A 17144-nucleotide genomic window follows, 5' to 3' on the forward strand; every position below is an offset into this window, starting at 1 on the left:
TGTCTGCCTTCAAGAGGCGGCTGGACCCGTTCTTGACTGGGGCAGAGATCACATCACATAGAAGGTAAGAGTCTTTATAGATAACACTCGGTCCATGTGATCTCCTGGACTGCTTTCAGTCGCCCGAGGGCGAGGAATTTTTTCACAATATTTTTTATCTTATTGGCCCTGGATTTTTCTCTATTTTTTTTGCCTCTCCCAAGACATTACATGGCTGCGGGAGGGGTTGGGATGTTTCTAGTCAAGATGCCCCAGGCATCATGAGTGTGGGGCAGGCTTTATGAGCCAGCTGGTCTTTTGCTGCCCGTCAATTTCATATGTTTGTAAAGATGACACATCCAACAATGCAGAGCTCCCTCTGCACTCCCTCAGATTACAGTCTCAAATCCTGCAGCAGGATTTGAACCCATAACGTCTGTTTCAGAGATGAGCAACTAACTCAGTCAAGCTAACACTTCAAATCAATAAAACACAAGATACAAGCATTTATTTATTGCAGTACAAAAGAGTTTAATTTTTATGCTTGAAAATAGGCAAGATTTTTTTGCTATTTAAACCAAGCACCTATACATATTTGGCCAGTTCAACAACACAGCTGTGATAATTCACAACACTTTTGGTATATGCATATGAAAACGACATTATTTTAAATTCTATTGCATGACTTGTTGGAGCTTTTAACAAGGGATACATAGAAGCTCCTATTTTGAGTTTCTAATGACAGCATATTAACTTAAAATCTCAATAAATGTGAATTTAAAATGTAAAGCCTTTTTTTTGTTGCCCAAACTACAGCAATCCACAAAGGACAAACATAATGTGTAAAACTTAATATAATCTAAACATTTTGTCATAAGGTTCAAGCTGTTATTTCCTGAATCCACGTAATATACTCCTTTGTGATCCTTGTATAAATGCCAGGATTTTTAGCGCGTCCGCAGCCTTTCCCATAAGATACAATTCCTCTGAGCTCATTCTTATATATCAGCGGTCCACCTGAGTCCCCCTGAAATAACAAGAAAAATAGGTTATTCTAAAACTATAGGACACACATTAGCGCTTGTGTTATGATAAACCTGCTAAATGTTTTAATACATAAGAGTTATTAAGCACTTACTGTTGCGTATGTACCTTTAAGAGAGAACTGACTTTATACTGTAGTACCGGCAGTGACCACACCTGTATATAAAGCCATAGCAGGCTTCTGTACTTTCAGTTTTAAGCTTACCCTCTGTTCAGTAAATACCTGTTATTATTGTTCTCCTGCAGTCCGTGTATTATTGATACGCGGACACTACACTGGCGACGAGCAGGTTCGAACTCACCTGCAGTACTGCATCACCTCACGGGGATCTTTCCCTGAAAAGAAGCTTCTTGGAGGTCGAAGTCAGAGCAACGGGTGTCGACCGCGGGCAACCGCCCAGGGATCCATCGGAGTTTGGAGAATTGCAGGGGAGGCTGTGGAGAGCTGGGCTTGGCTCCCCAGTCAAGGTGTTCCAGCAAATCGTGCTGGTAGCAGGTAGTGCGCTGACCCTTCCGGACTGCGGCGGGCTCGAGCTCGATCGAGCGGCTCTGCAAAGGGGCCGTGCAGTGTCGTCGGGAGGAAAAGAGAGAGAGAGAGGGTGGAGCGCACAAGGCGCATTCGGTGCTCAAGAACCGGGCAGCGTAGAGAAAATAAAATGAGGGGAAGGAAAAGTGAGATGCGCCGAAGCCGCGGGTCGCCGCCATTACCCTGTAGAACGCTAGGAGCAGCGTGGCAGCAAGGGGAAAAAGGAAAAGCGCGGGAGGCGCCATTTTATTCCATTGGGGAAGAAGGAAAAGCGCGGGAGGCGCCATTTTAAACCACCCAAGATGCCGAAGAGTGGCAGTATCACTGCTTTCGACAACGAGGTAGAAGACTGGACCACGTATGTGGAAAGAATTGAAGTGTACTGCAAGGCAAATGAGGTGGCCGATGGAAAGAAGGCGTCGGTATTATTAAATTTGATGGGCGCGAGAACGTACGGCCTATTGCGGAATTTAATTACCCCAGCTAAACCAATGGAGAAAAGTTTTGAAGAGATTGTTAATATCTTACAGGAACACCTAAACCCTACACCGCTGCTGATAGCAGAAAGATTCAAGTTCCATAAAAGAAACCAGCACAAAGATGAGAGCAACCCTGACTATCTTACGGAACTATGCAAGTTATCGAAGCACTGCCAGTTCGGAGCAGGACTGGCAGACACCTTAAGGGATAAGTTTGTCTGTGGGCTCCAGAGTGAAGGAACCCAGAAACGACTACTTTCGGAAAAGGACCTGATGCTAGAACAGGCTTTCAGCGTGGCAGTATCCTACGAAGCAGCAGCACGGGGAGCTGCGGAAATACAACAGAAACCACAAGAATACAGTGCTAACGAAATGGTGTATGGAGCAGAAAAGTGCTATCGCTGCGGCAGAACAACCCATGATCAGAAGGACTGCTGGTTTAAGGACAAAGTATGCAGGCAATGTGGGAAAATGGGACACATAGCAAGAGTCTGCAGGTCGGGAAAGAAAACCAACACTAAAAGAACTACTAAGGAAAAGTACAAGAAAGTAAAAAAAATGACAGACGGTAGTTCAGAAGGTCAGGAGAGTGATAATGACTCCGGGAGCAGGAGACTAAGTTGTCTAAAGTTACACAACGTGATCGCAAAGGAGGATCACCGAACCATTTGGGTCACCCTCATGATAGCAGGGTCCCAAGTAAAGATGGAATTGGACACAGGATCGGCCCTAACTGTCATGAATCGGCGAGACTATGAGCAGCTATTCTCACACATACCCTTGAAGGACACGGCCATTGTATTGAAGACATACACGGGGCAAAAAGTCTACCCTGGAGGAAAAATAAGGCTGCCAGTTAAATACAACGGCAAGGAAACACAGAAACTGTATCTATATATACTACAAGATGGAAGACCACCATTATTGGGACGTGAATGGATCCGAAAAATACAATTGGATTGGCATTCCATTCAGGCGCTAACTGTGACTGACAAAAAGGATGACGACGTCACACCTGGACGACTGTCAAAAAATCTAACTGACGCGAAAGAGGTGTTCCAACAAGGACTTGGGACTCTAAAAGGAGTAACGGCAACGATAAAAATCGAAGATAACGCAAACCCAAAATTTTTTAAGGCCAGGCCGGTACTGTACGCGATCCGCCCAGCCGTTGAAGCAGAGCTGGAGAGTCTGGAGCATTCGGGTGTGCTGTCCAAGTTGGACTGGAGCGAGTGGGCCACACCCATCGTTCCTGTAATGAAGAAATCATTGAGCAGCACGCCTGGGGAGCCGAAGAAGGTTCGCATCTGTGGGGACTTCAAGGTAAATGTGAACCCAGTCCTGCACACAGTACAATATCCACTTCCACGGATAGAAGATATTTTCGCCTCACTATCTGGAGGGAAAACGCTTTACGAAGATTGATCTGGCCCAAGCGTATCTACAAATGGAGGTGGATTAAGCATCTAGGAAATACCTCACGATAAACACTCACAAAGGTCTTTACCAGTACAACCGACTGGTATTCGGGGTAGCATCAGCCCCGGCTATTTGGTAGAGGGCGATGGAACAAGTCCTGCAAGGGATCCCGGGGACCCAGTGTTATTTGGACGACATCCTGGTTACGGGCGAAAATGACAGTGAACACCTTGCCAACCTGGAGCAGGTGCTCACTAGAATACAAGAATATGGGCTACGAGCCAACTGCCCCAAATGCGAGTTCTTCAGGAGACAAATCTCGTATTGTGGCCACATGATTGATGAGGAAGGGTTGCATAAGTCCCCAGACAAGATTGAGGCAGTAGTCAAGGCTCCAGCACCGGAAAATGTGTCGCAACTGAGGTCGCTCCTCGGGTTGGTGAACTACTACCATAAGTTCTTGCCGAATTTATCTACAATTCTGCACCCACTGAACGCCCTGCTGCAAACTGGAGTAACATGGAAATGGAGTGATGAGTGTAAGCGTGCCTTTCAGAAATGTAAATGCCTAATCACTTCAAAAGAAGTATTGGCCCACTACAATCCAACGCTACTGATTCGGTTGGCATGTGATGCGTCTCCCTACGGCATTGGAGCAGTGCTGTCACACAAATTCCTTGACGGTTCAGAGAGACCAATAGCCTTTGCGTCGCGCTCGTTAACCTCAGCCGAGCGTAACTACGCCCAGATTGACAGGGAGGCCCTCAGTCTGGTGTGGGGGGTGAAGAAGTTCAATCACTATCTGCACGGGCAGAAATTCACCCTACTGACTGATCACCAGCCTCTGGTCTCCATTTTTAACCCAAAGTAGGGCGTTCCGGTGATGACGGCGCAACGGCTGCAAAGATGGTCACTTTTTCTAGGGGCACATCAGTACGACATAGAGTACAAGGGTACGAAACAGCATGGAAATGCTGATGGGCTGTCGTGCCTACCGTTGCCTACAGTGGAGGAAGCACCTGCAGCGGACCCTGTTGAGATATTCCATTCAACCATAGTCGAATGTCTACCTGTTACAAACTCAAGTATAGAGAAGGAAACCCGAAATGACCCGACACTCTCTCGGGTCTATGATTTGACGGTGAAGGGGTGGCCAGCACATGGCGACTCACTGTTGCCAGCATTCTCGCCAAGGAGAGAACAGCTGTCAGTGTGCCGGGGGACCTTGATGTGTGGATCCCGAATGGTAATTCCACCCAAGTTGAGAGATAGAGTGCTCAATGAGCTTCATGAGGGTCATCTGGGAGGGGTAAAAATGAAGAGCCGAGCCAGGGCGTTTGTGTGGTGGCCGGGAATCGATAAAGAAATCGAGGATATGACCAAGAGATGCACAGGATGCCAGAAGGTCCAAAACGCTCCACCACAGGCCCCGCTACACCCATGGGAGTGGCCCTCATCTCCATGGCAACAGGTACACATTGATTTTGCTGGTCCATTTATGGACTCAATATTTCTAATCGCCGTGGATGCCCATTTGAAATGGCCAGAGGTCATCAAAATGTCCTCCACCAACATGGAAAAAACTATTGCAGTCCTACGGACCATCTTCGCCAGGAATGGCTTGCCAGAACAGATTTGCTCCGACAATGGGCCACAGTTCGTGTCCGAGGATTTCCGGAGGTTTCTGAGGAATAATGGGGTGAAACATTACACATCTGCCCCATATCATCCAGCCACAAATGGATTGGCTGAGAGGTTTGTTCAGACCTTTAAAAAGGCAATAAAGGCGATGTATAATGACGACATACCACTACAACACAAGGTGGATAATTTCTTGTTTGCTTACCGGAATGCGACACATGCAGTCACCAACCAAGCTCCAGCCATAATGTTCTTCAACCGAAGGCTAAGATGTCGCCTGGATTTGCTCAAACCAAACATAAGACGAGATGTTGAGGATAAGCAATTCCAGCACATCAATGAGAAGCCAACCAGGAGCTTCAAGATAGGGCAACCAGTCTTGGCCCGCGACTACCGAACAGAAAAATGGCAGCCAGGAACGATATGCACACAGCAGGGACCACTAATGTACACAGTGGACGTTGGAGAGTGCATCATGAGATGCCATGCTGACCAGATTCTAGAGTCACAGGAACAAGCCAAACCCATACCACGAGCATGTGCACCTGGTAATGAACCCGAAGTACAGATTGCGTCTACCTCAGAATCAGTGGTATTGGAAGCTGACGAACCAACCAATGACAATGAGCCAGAATCGACTCCGCCGCAAGAACAGGATACTCGAGAAAGGCGCTATCCAGTCAGGATCAGGAAGCCTCCTCAAAGACTGAACTTATAAATGATTATTTCAGTTGATGTATATAGTACAGAGAAAATTGTAATTGTAATTAGTTATTATTTAATTGTTAAATGAATGTTATGTACTGTTTATCTAAAAGGGGAGGAATTGTTGTGTATGTACCTTTAAGAGAGAACTGACTTTATACTGTAGTACCGGCAGTGACCACACCTGCATATAAAGCCATAGCAGGCTTCTGTACTTTCAGTTTAAGCTTACCCTCTGTTCAGTAAATACCTGTTATTATTGTTCTCCTGCAGTCCGTGTATTATTGATACGCGGACACTACACTTATAACTTGATATTTCCTGGAAATTGAGAATATACAAGGACTGGGAGTGATCTTGCAACATCTAACACATTTAGGGCAGGGGACATGGATAATGACATAAGCCACAAGCAGAAACTCGATCGATTGTCATCAGAATCCCGAAAATGTGCTACAGTATTGGAGACACTTGCAAATACTGATTATCTTCTTAACACCCTCCCATTACCATATTTTCTATTACCAACATGAACTGGTCACTATAGCATGTTTCATGCAGCACACATGCTTCGCACACTGCATTAATAGAAGATAATGATGGGCTCTCCTACCTTGGTTGACTTGGTAAATTCATTAAGCTTTTTCTAGTGCTGCTTCCAGGTGCACTGTATGCTGCTGTTGGCAATCACAGAGATTGCCATTTCCTGCCATTCTCCTTGAGCAGCTCACCTTTGTGTCCTTTGCTCCGTCCCAAAGAGGGTCCCCTCCTCTGCCTCACTTCCTAGAGTAATTTCAACAGCTTTATCCTGAAACTGGGACATTCTCAGGTCAACTGCACTCCTTACAGACATTGTGAACCACTGAAGAACATTACTGCATTCAATGTGGGAAATCCATGATGCTGGTCTGTTAAGTTACTGCGGGCCTTTAAAAATGGCAGCAGAAACACCAGATTTTCCACCCATCAAAAAGTGATCTCCCAATCACAGGTGTATTCAACGCTAGGAGCTTGCCTACATTATGTTAATTAGGCTGATCCCAGAAAGAAATTCACACTAATGGTTGGCTAATCCTCTCCTGCAATGTTGGATCAGGAAATCAATGCTCAAATTTACCTAGACCATTATTGAACATATCGGCCATGATATTCTTCTCCCCTCTGTGCTGGGGTACTACTCAGGTGCAATGCTTGACTTACCTTGAACCCGCCTGGCCTTGCGGGTTTGGGTCATTAGCATGGCTCCAAAATATTCCCAGAAGATGTCTGTTCCTTGGCGCAAGGAGCCTGTGTTCACCATTTGGGTCAGATAGCCTCAGAGCAGTGGTAATGTCCATCGTCTTCAGGGCTTTCTGGTTGCTGGCCATAAACAACCCAAGGATCTAATGGGTCCCTATAGGAAGAAAAGGCCACTTTTGTAGGTCCCCTTGCCCTTGCTGTCTGCCCCTGTCAGACCCTCCGACCTGAGGGGCGATCTGGCACAAAGGCTAGTGACAGTTTCTTTGGTTGCCCTTCAAAATGGGAACACAACTGAGGTTCACCATATTGAGGAAATTGAGGCAGGAAGCACTGTTAGGCCCTGTCCCTTCATTTCCATGTGAAAAATAAATTTCTGCACCTGTTGTAGGTGCATGTGCTGCACCCCTTTCTTCAGGGGAAGCCGTGAAAATCCCGGTGTAAATAAAAAGATAAGACCGGGGGGGCTGGATTCCTCCTTTGTGGCAGTGTTCCTGCAGGGTAGGACTTCTATTCACCCCTCTGACAATGTTACAATCTAGTTTCTTGGGTTGGACTTCATCACCCATGCGCGGTTGAAGTTGAAGCCCACCAGTGACCAGCCGCAAAATCCCAGGGGTGTGGGAATGGGACCTCTGCTGCAGCACAAGAGAAAACAGACGAGGATTTAAAGGGGCAGATGAGCCCTGCAATTTGAAATTCTCATCCCTTCAAGGCCTCACTCCTCCCTATCTCTGTAATCCCTTCCACTCCTACAACCTCACCCCCCCCCCCAACTCTCTGTTCCTCCGACACTGACCTCGGACATCCCCCACTCCTTTTGCCCCATCATTGGCACTGTGCCTTCAGTTGTCTAGGCCCTATGCTGTGGAATTCCCTCCCTAAACCTCTCTGCCTTTCTACCGTGCTTTCCTCCTTTAAGACCCTCCTTAAAACCCTTCTCTTTTACCAAGCTTTTAGTCACCCATTCTTAATATCTCCTTCTTTGGCTTGGCATCCATTTTTATCTGATTACGCTTCTGTGAAGCGTCTTAGGACATTTTTCTATGTTAAAGACGCGATATAAATGCAAGTTATTGTTGTTGCTGAAACCCCACTTCCTGCTGTCACAGATCTCCATCCCTTTTCCCTCTCCATTCAGCCTGGGAATTGGACGTTTTCCACGCATTATAGGAGAGGAGCAATGGGCCCATAAAAATGACACTATAGGAGATTTATATTTGCTTATTCACGACGCATTGACACCCCTACAATAGAGAATTTAAATACATCATATTAATTAAACATGTGAATAGAATAAATGAATGAACCCTTTTTTATAACTCCAGAATAGATTGAACATAAAGCATGAAACACATTTTATACAGCACTTTGCTAGCTAAAATAACCAATTCTGATTGTCCTGCCCAGATATTGCAACATTTTTTTTACACAATCCAACTTACAGTGCATGCATCTTTTCCACCTTTTTTGTCACCAGCACAGAGCATGTTCATGGTTATTACAGGCTTGCTGTTGTAATACTTCTGGCTGTTGCATGTCGTTCTGTCTATGATGGTTACGTGTACTTCCTTAAGATTGTCAGATGGTTGTTTTGACTTTACATTTGTTGTTCCCCATCCTACAACCGTGCAGACAGTTCCAGCTTTCATATCCAAGCCATTTTTAGGCAGAGGTAGGAGATTCACAAACTTGTCAAGTTTTGCCTCAGAATGCAGCTGTAATAAATAAAAGCAATTGCTATGTCTTCTTCCATATAGCAAGAATCTCTGAAATGTATTATTTATCTTACATATTGTTAAATATGACATGAAGAAAATGCTGGAAACACTCATGAGAACATAAGAACATGAGAAATAGGAGCAGGAGTCGGCCATTTGGCCCTTCGAGCCTGCTCTACCATTCAATAAGATTATGGCTGATCTTTTACCTCATCTCCACTTTCCTGCACTATCCCCATATCCCTTGATTCCCTTAGTATCGATCTCTGTCTTGAATATACTCAACGACTGAGCCTCCACAGCCCTCTGGGGTAGAGAATTCCAAAGATTCACCACCTTCTGAGTGAAGAAATTTCTCCTCATCTCAGTCCTAAATAGCCGACCCCTTATTCTGAGACTGTAACCCCTGGTTCTAGACTCCCCAGCCAGGGGAAACATCCTCCCTGCATCTACCCTGTCAAGTCCTGTAACACTTTTTTATGTTTCAATGTGATCACCTCTCATTCTTCTAAACTCTAGAGAATATAGGCCTAGTCTACTCAATCTCTCCTCTTAGGACAATCCCCCCATCCCAGGAACCAGTCTGGTGAACCTTCGTTGCACGCCCTCTATGGCAAGTATATCCTTCCTTAGGTAAGGAGACCAAAACTGTACACAATACTCCAGGTGTGGTCTCACCATGGCCCTATATTTCAAATTGAACAGAACAAAGGGAAGGGGGACGGAAAATACACGTGCATGCATGTTTTTTCCCGTCTGCCTTTCCTTTGTTCTGTTCATTTTCAAATACTGTTCAACTGTAATATCCACCAGTTCTGTTCCCTCCACAGATGCTGCCTGACTTGCTGATTGCTTCTTGCCTTTTCTGTTTTTGTTTCAGATTTCCAGCATCTGTAGTTCATTGCTTTTTGTTTATATTCTTAAATAATTTGGCTTTTTTTAATTATAAGGATTATAACAACTCGTATACCATACTTTTTCTGCATCTCCGGTTCTGTTTTTACCAACTCTTTATAAATATTAAAATGAAACTTTGGCAGATTAACTTATCTTTACTGCTATAAATATTTACCTTTGAAGGAATACAATCTTATTAAACCTTTTCCCCCTTGTGATCAAAAAGCTTTCTGTGATCTGTCCAAGGTTTGCTCATGAGTACAACTTTTTTTTAATTCATTCATGGGATGTGGGCGTTATTGCCCACCCCTAATTGCCCTTGAGAAGGTGGTGGTGAGCCACCTTCATGAACCGCTGCAGTCCGTGTGGTGAAGGTACTCCCACAGTGCTGTTAGGGAGGGAGTTCCAGGATTTAGACCAGCGACGATGAAAGAACGGCGATATATTTCCAAGTCAGGATGGTGTGTGACTTGGACGGGAACTTGCAGGTGGTGGTGTTCCCATGCGCCTGCTGCCCTTGTCCTTCTAGGTGGTAGAGGTTGTGGATTTGGGAGGTGCTGCCGAAGAAGCCTTGGCGAGTTGCTACAGTGCATCTTGTAGATGGTACACACTACAGCCATGGTATGTCGGTGGTGGAGGGAGTGAATGTTTAAGGTGGTGGACGGGGTGACAGTCAAACTATCTGCTTTGTCCTGGATGGTGTCAAGCTGCTTGAGTGTTGTTGGAGCTGAACTCATCCAGGCAAATGCAGTGTATTCCATCACACTCCTGACTTGTGCCTTGTAGATGGTGGAAAGGCTTTGGGGAGTCAGGAGGTGAGACACTTGCTGTAGAATACCTGGCCTCTGACCTGCTCTTGTTGCCACATTATTTATGTGGCTGGTCCAGTTAAGCTTCTGGTTAATGGTGACCCCAGGATATTGATGGGGGATTCGGCGATGGTAATGCCGTTGAATGTCATGAGGCGGTGGTTAGACACTCACTTTTTTGGGGAAATGGCCATTGTCTGGCACTTGTGTGGCGCGAATGTTACCTGCCACTTATCAACCCGAGCCTGGTCTTGTTGCATGTAGGCATGGACTGTTTCATTATCTGAGGAGTTGTGAATGGCACTGAACACTGCGCAGTCATCAGCGAACATCCCCACTTCTGACCTTATGATGGAGGAAAGGCCAGTGATGAAGCAGCTGCCCTGAGGAACTCCTGCAGCGATGTCCCGGGGCTGTGATGATTAACCTCCAACCACCACAACCATCTTCCTTTGTGCTAGGTATGACTCCAGCCAGTCGAGAGTTTCCCCTGATTCCCATTGACTTCAGTTTTACTAGGGCTCCTTGATGCCACATTTGGTCAAATGCTGCCTTGATGTCAAGGGCAGTCGCTCTCACGTCACCTCTGGAATTCAGCACTTTTGTCCATGTTTGGACCAAGGCTGTAATGAGGTCTGGAGCCTAGTGGTCCTGGCAGAACCCAAACTGGGCATCAGTGAGCAGGTTATCGGTGAGTAAGTGCTGCTTGATAGCACTGTCGACGACACTTTCCATCACTTTGCTGGTGATTGAGAGTAGACTGATGGGCCGGTAAAGATTTTTAATGCTTTTTGTGGGCAGGACATACCTGGGCAGTTTTCCACATTGTCAGATAGATGCCAGTGTTGTAGCTGTACTGGAACAGCTTGGCTACAGGCGTGGATAGTTCTGGAGAACAAGTCTTCAGCACGACAGGCGGGATGTTGTCGGGGCCCACAGCCTTTGCTGTATTCAGTGCGCTCAGCCGTTTCTTGATATCACATGGAGTGAATTGAATTGGCTGAAGACTTGCTTCTGTGGTGGTGGGGATCTCAGGAGGAGGCCGATATGGATCATCCACTTGGCATTCAGCTGAAGATGATTGCAAATGCTTCAGCTTTGTCTTTTGCACTCACGTGCAGGGCTCCACCATCATTGAGGGTGGAGATATTCATGAAGCCTCCTCCTCCCGTTAGTTGTGTAATGTAATGATGGGCAGATGCATGGCAGATGCAGTATAATGTGGATAAATGTGTGGTTATCCACTTTGGTGGCAAAAACAGGAAGACAGATTATTATCTGAATGGCAATAGACTGAAAAAAGGGGAAGTGCAACGAGACCTGGGTGTCCTTGTGCACCAGTCGCTGAAGGTAAGCATGCAGGTGCAGCAGGCGGTTAAGAAGGCAAATGGTATGTTGGCCTTCGTAGCGAGAGGATTTGAGTACAGGGGCAAGGATGTCTTGCTGCAGTTGTACAGGGCCTTGGTGAGACCACACCTTGAGTATTGTGTGCAGTTTTGGTCGCCTTATCTGAGGAAGGATGTTCTTGCCATGGAGGGAGTGCAGCGAAGATTCACCAGACTGATACCTGGGATGGCAGGAATGACGTATGAAGAGGGATTGAGTCGATTAGGCTTATATTCGCTAGAGTTTAGAAGAATGAGAGGGGATCTCATTGAAACTTATAACATTCTAACAGGACTAGACAGACTAGATGCTGGAAGGATGTTCCCGATGGTGGGGGAGTCCAGAACCAGGGGTCACAGTCTAAGGGTAAGGGGTAAGCCATTTAGGACAGAGATGAGGAGGAATTTCTTCACCCAGAGAGTGGTGAACCTGTGGAATTCTCTACCACAGAATGCAGTGGAGGCCAATTCATTAAATATATTCAAGAAGGAGTTAGATATATTTCTTAAGGCTAAAGGGATCAAGGGATATGGGGAGAAAGCAGGGACAGGGTACTGAATTTGAATGATCAGCCATGATCTCATTAAATGGCGGAAGAGGCTCGACGAGCCGATAGGCCTACTCCTGCTCCTATCTTCTATGTTTCTATGATCCAGCACCATTCACGACTGGATGTGGCAGAACTTTGATCTGATCCTTTGATTGTGGGATCGCTTAGCCCTGTCTATAGCCTGCTACTTCTGCTTTTTAGCATGCATGTAGTCCTGTGTTGCAGCTTCCCCAGGTTGGCACCTCATTTTTAGGTACGCATGGTGCTGCTCCTGGCATGCTCTTCTACACTCCTTATTGAGCCAGGGTTGATGGTAATGGTAGAGTGAGGGATATGCCTGGGCCATGAGATTACAGATCGAGGTGGAGTACATTTCTGCTGCTGCTGATGGCCCACAGCCTCTCATGGATGCCCAGTTTTGAGCTGCTTGATCTGTTCTGAATCTATCCCATTTAGCAGGGTGGTAGTGCCACACAACACGATGCAGGGTGCCCTCAGTGTGAAGATGGGACTTCATCTCCAGAATGACTGTGCGGTGGTCACTGCTACCAATGCTGTCATGGACAGATGCAACTGCGACAGGTAGGAGGACGAGGTCAAGTAGGTTTTTCCCTCATGTTGGTTCTCTCACCACCTGTCGCAGGCCCAGGCTGGCAGCTATGTCCTTCAGGACTCGGCCAGCTGAGTCATAGAAACATAGAAACATAGAAGATAGGAGCAGGAGTAGGCCATTTGGCCCCTTGAGCCTGCTCCGCCATTCAGTGCGATCATGGCTGATCATCCAAATTCAGTACCCTGTCTCTGCTTTCTCCCCATACCCCTTGATCCCTTTAGCCTTAAGAAATATATCCAACTCCTTCTTGAATATATTTAATGAATTGGTCTCTACTGCCTTCTGTGGTAGAGAATTCCACAGGTTCACCACTCTCTGGGTGAAGAAATTCCTCCTCATTTCTGTCCTAAATGGCTTACCCCTTATCCTTAGACTGTGACCCCCTGGTTCTGGACTCCCCGACCATCGGGAACATCCTTCCTGTATCTAGTCTGTCCAGTCCTGTCAGAATTTTACAAGTTTCAATGAGATCCCCTCTCATTCTTCTAAACTCCAGCGAGTATAAGCCCAATCGACCCAATCTCTCCTCATACGTCAATCCTGCCATCCCAGGTATCAGTCTGGTGAACCTTCGCTGAACTCCTTCCATTGCAAGAACATCCTTCCTCAGATAAGGCGACCAAAACTGCACACAATACTCAAGATGTGGTCTCACCAAGGCCCTGTACAACTGCAGCAAGACATCCTTGTTCCTGTACTCAAACCCTCTCGCTACGAAGGCCAACATACCATTTGCCTTCTTAACCGCCTGCTGCACCTGCGTGCTTACCTTCAGCGACTGGTGCACAAGGACACCCAGGTCTCATTGCACTTCCCCTTCTCCCAATCTATTGCCATTCAGATAATAATCTGCCTTCCTGTTTTTGCCACCAAAGTGGATAACCTCGCATTCATCCACGTTATATTGCATCTGCCATGCTTCTGCCCAATCACCCAACCTGTCCAAATCATCCTGGAGTTTCTCGGCATCCTCCTCACAGCATACATGCCCACCCAGCTTTGTGTCGTCTGCAAACTTGGAGATATTACATCTAGTTCCCTTGTCTAGATCATTAATATATATTGTGAATAGCTGGGGCCCAAGGACCGATCCTTGCGGTACCCCACTAGTCACTGCCTGCCACTCGGAAAAAGACTCGTTTATTCCAACTCTTTGCTTTCTGTCTGCCAACCAGTTCTCTATCCAAGTCAACACCTTGCCCCCAATCCCATGTGCCTTAACTTTACATGCTAATCTCTTATGCGGGACCTTATCGAAAGCCTTCTGAAAGTCCAAATACACCACATCCACTGGTTCTCCCTTATCTATTTTACCAGTTACATTCTCAAAAAATTCCAGTAGATTAGTCAAGCATGATTTACCTTTTGTAAATCCATGTTGACTTTGTCCGATCCTGTCACTGTTTTCCAAGTGCTCTGCTATTACATCTTTTATAACGGATTCTAGCATTTTCCCCACTACCGATGTCAGTAATTCCCCGTTTTCTCTCTACCACCTTTTTTGAATAGTGGGGTAACATTAGCTACCCTCCAATCCATGGGTACTGTTCCAGATTCCATAGAATGTTGGAAGATGATCTGTTGTGTATGTACCTTTAAGGGAATAACTGGTCTTAGACTGCAGTACCGGCAGTGACCACCCCTGTATAAAAGGCCCTAGCAGGCTTCTGTAGTTTCAGTTTCAAGCTGCCTCTTGTTCAGTAAAGTACCTGTTAAACTGTTCTCCCGAAGTCCGTGTATTATTGAGGCGCGGACTTTACAGTGGCGACGAGTAAGTTCGAACTCACCTGCAGTGTAGCATCATCTCACGGGGATCTCGCCTGAAAGGAAGGTGCTGGAAGGTCGTAGTCTGAGCAACGGGTGTCGACTGAGGGCAACCACCCAAAGAATCCATCGGTGTTTGGAGAATTGCGGGAGAGACTGTGGTTCCAGCGAATCGTGCTGGTAGCAGGTAGCGCGCTGACCCTTCCGGACTGCGGCGGGCTCAAGCTCGATCGAGCGGCTCTACAAATGAGGCTGCGCAGCGTCGCCGGGAAAAGAAAACAAGAGAGAGAGGGTGGAGCGCACAGGGCGCGGTCGGTGCTCGAGAACAGGACAGCGGAGAGAAACTAAACGGGGGGGAAGGAAAGCGAGAGGCGCCGAAGCTGCGGTTCGCCGCCATTACCCCATAGAACGCTAGGAGCAGCGTGGCAGTAAGGGGAAGAAGCAAAAGCGTGGGAGGCGCCATTTTATCCCGTTGGGGAAGAAGCAAAAGCGCGGGAGGCGCCATTTTATTCCATTGGGGAAGAAGCAAAAGCGCGGGAGGCGCCATTTTAAACCACCCAAGATGCCGAAAAGTAGCAGTATCACTGCTTTCGACAACGAGGTAGAAGACTGGACCACGTATGTAGAAAGAATTCAAGTGTACTGCAAGGCAAATGAGGTGGCTGATGGAAAGAGGGCGTTGGTATTATTAAATCTGATGGGTGCGAGTACGTACGGCCTATTGCGGAATTTAATTACCCCAGCTAAACCAATGGAGAAAAGTTTTGAGGAGATTGTTAATATCTTACAGGAACACCTAAGCCCTACACCACTGCTGATAGCAGAAAGATTCAAGTTCCATAAAAGAAATCAGCACAAAGATGAGAGCAACGCTGACTATCTTACGGAACTACGCAAGTTATCGAAGCACTGCCAGTTCGGAGCAGGACTGGCAGACACCTTACGGGATAAGTTTGCCTGCGGGCTCCAAAGTGAAGGAACCCAGAAACGGCTACTTTCAAAAAAGGACCTGACGCTAGAACAGGCTTTCCTCGTGGCAGTATCCTACGAAGCAGCAGCACGGGGAGCTGCGGAAATACAACAGAAACCACAAGAATACAGCGCAAACGAAATGGCGTATGGAGCCGAAAAGTGCTATCGCTGCGGCACAACAACCCATGAGCAGAAGGACTGCTGGTTTAAAGACAAAATATGCAGGCAATGCGGGAAAATGGGACATATTGCAAGAGTCTGCAGGTCGGGAAAGAAGACCAACATGACAAGAACTACTAAGGAACAGTACAGGAAAGTAAAGAAACTGTCAGATAGTAGTTCAGAAGATCAGGAGAGTGATAAGGACTCCGGGAGCAGGTGACTAAGTTGTTTAAAGTTACACAACGTGATCACAAAAGAAGATCACCGAACCATTTGGGTCACCCTCATGATAGCAGGGTCCCCAGTAAAGATGGAATTGGACACAGGATCAGCCCTAACTGTCATGAATCGACGAGACTACGAGCGGCTATTCTCACACATACCCTTAAAGGACACGTCCATTGTATTGAAGATATACACGGGGCAAAAGGTCTACCCCAGAGGAAAAATAAGGGTGCCAGTTGAATATAACGGAAAGGAAACACAGGAACTATACATGTATATACTACGAGATGGAGGACCACCATTATTGGGACGTGAATGGATCCGAAGACTACAATTGGATTGGCATTCCATTCTGGCACTAACTGTGACTGACAAAAAAGATGATGACGTCGCAACTGGACGTCTGTCACAAATTCTATCTGATGCGGAAGAGGTGTTCCAACAAGGACTTGGGACTCTAAAAGGAGTAAAGGCAACCATAAAGATTGAGGATAACGCAACCCCAAAATTTTTCAAGGCCAGACCGGTGCTATACGCGATACGCCCAGCTGTGGAAGGTGAAATGGAGAGTCTGGAGCGTTCGGGGGTGCTGTCTAAGGTGGACTGGAGCGAGTGGGCCACACCCATCGTTCCTGTAATGAAGAAAGCATTGAGCAGCACGCCTGGGGAGCCAAGGAAGGTTCGCATCTGTGGGGACTTCAAGGTGACTGTGAACCCAGTCCTGCACACAGTACAGTATCCGCTTCCGCGGATAGAAGATATTTTCGCCTCACTATCTGGAGGGAAACGTTTTACAAAGATTGACCTGGCTCAAGCGTATCTACAAATGGAGGTGGAAGAAGCATCTAGGAAATACCTCACGATAAACACTCACAAAGGCCTTTACCAGTACAATCGACTGGTATTTGGGGTAGCATCGGCCCCAGCTACGTGGCAGAGGGCAATGGAACAAGTCCTGCAAGGGATCCCGGGGACCCAGTGTTATTTGGACGACATCCTGGTTACGGGCGAAAATG

General features: G+C 46.7%; 1 protein-coding gene across 1 annotated transcript in view; it reads right to left on the reverse strand.

The window, feature by feature from the left end:
• Nucleotides 1–485: 485 nt before the first annotated feature.
• The window catches only part of LOC147123393 (granzyme K-like), a 43872-nt gene continuing 27213 nt past the window's right edge, over nucleotides 486–17144 (reverse strand). Inside the window, exons 4-5 of the mRNA XM_085972278.1 lie at nucleotides 8475–8747; nucleotides 486–1006 (exon numbers count right to left, since the gene is read on the reverse strand). Coding sequence (XP_085828404.1) covers nucleotides 860–1006; nucleotides 8475–8747 — 420 coding nt within the window. The 3' untranslated portion in view covers nucleotides 486–859. The remainder of the gene's footprint in view (nucleotides 1007–8474; nucleotides 8748–17144) is intronic.

This window comes from Somniosus microcephalus, chromosome 2 (assembly GCF_052327205.1).
Source record: "Somniosus microcephalus isolate GS21.2 chromosome 2, FLI_Smic_1.0, whole genome shotgun sequence".
NCBI classification, from domain to species: Eukaryota; Metazoa; Chordata; class Chondrichthyes; order Squaliformes; family Somniosidae; genus Somniosus; species Somniosus microcephalus.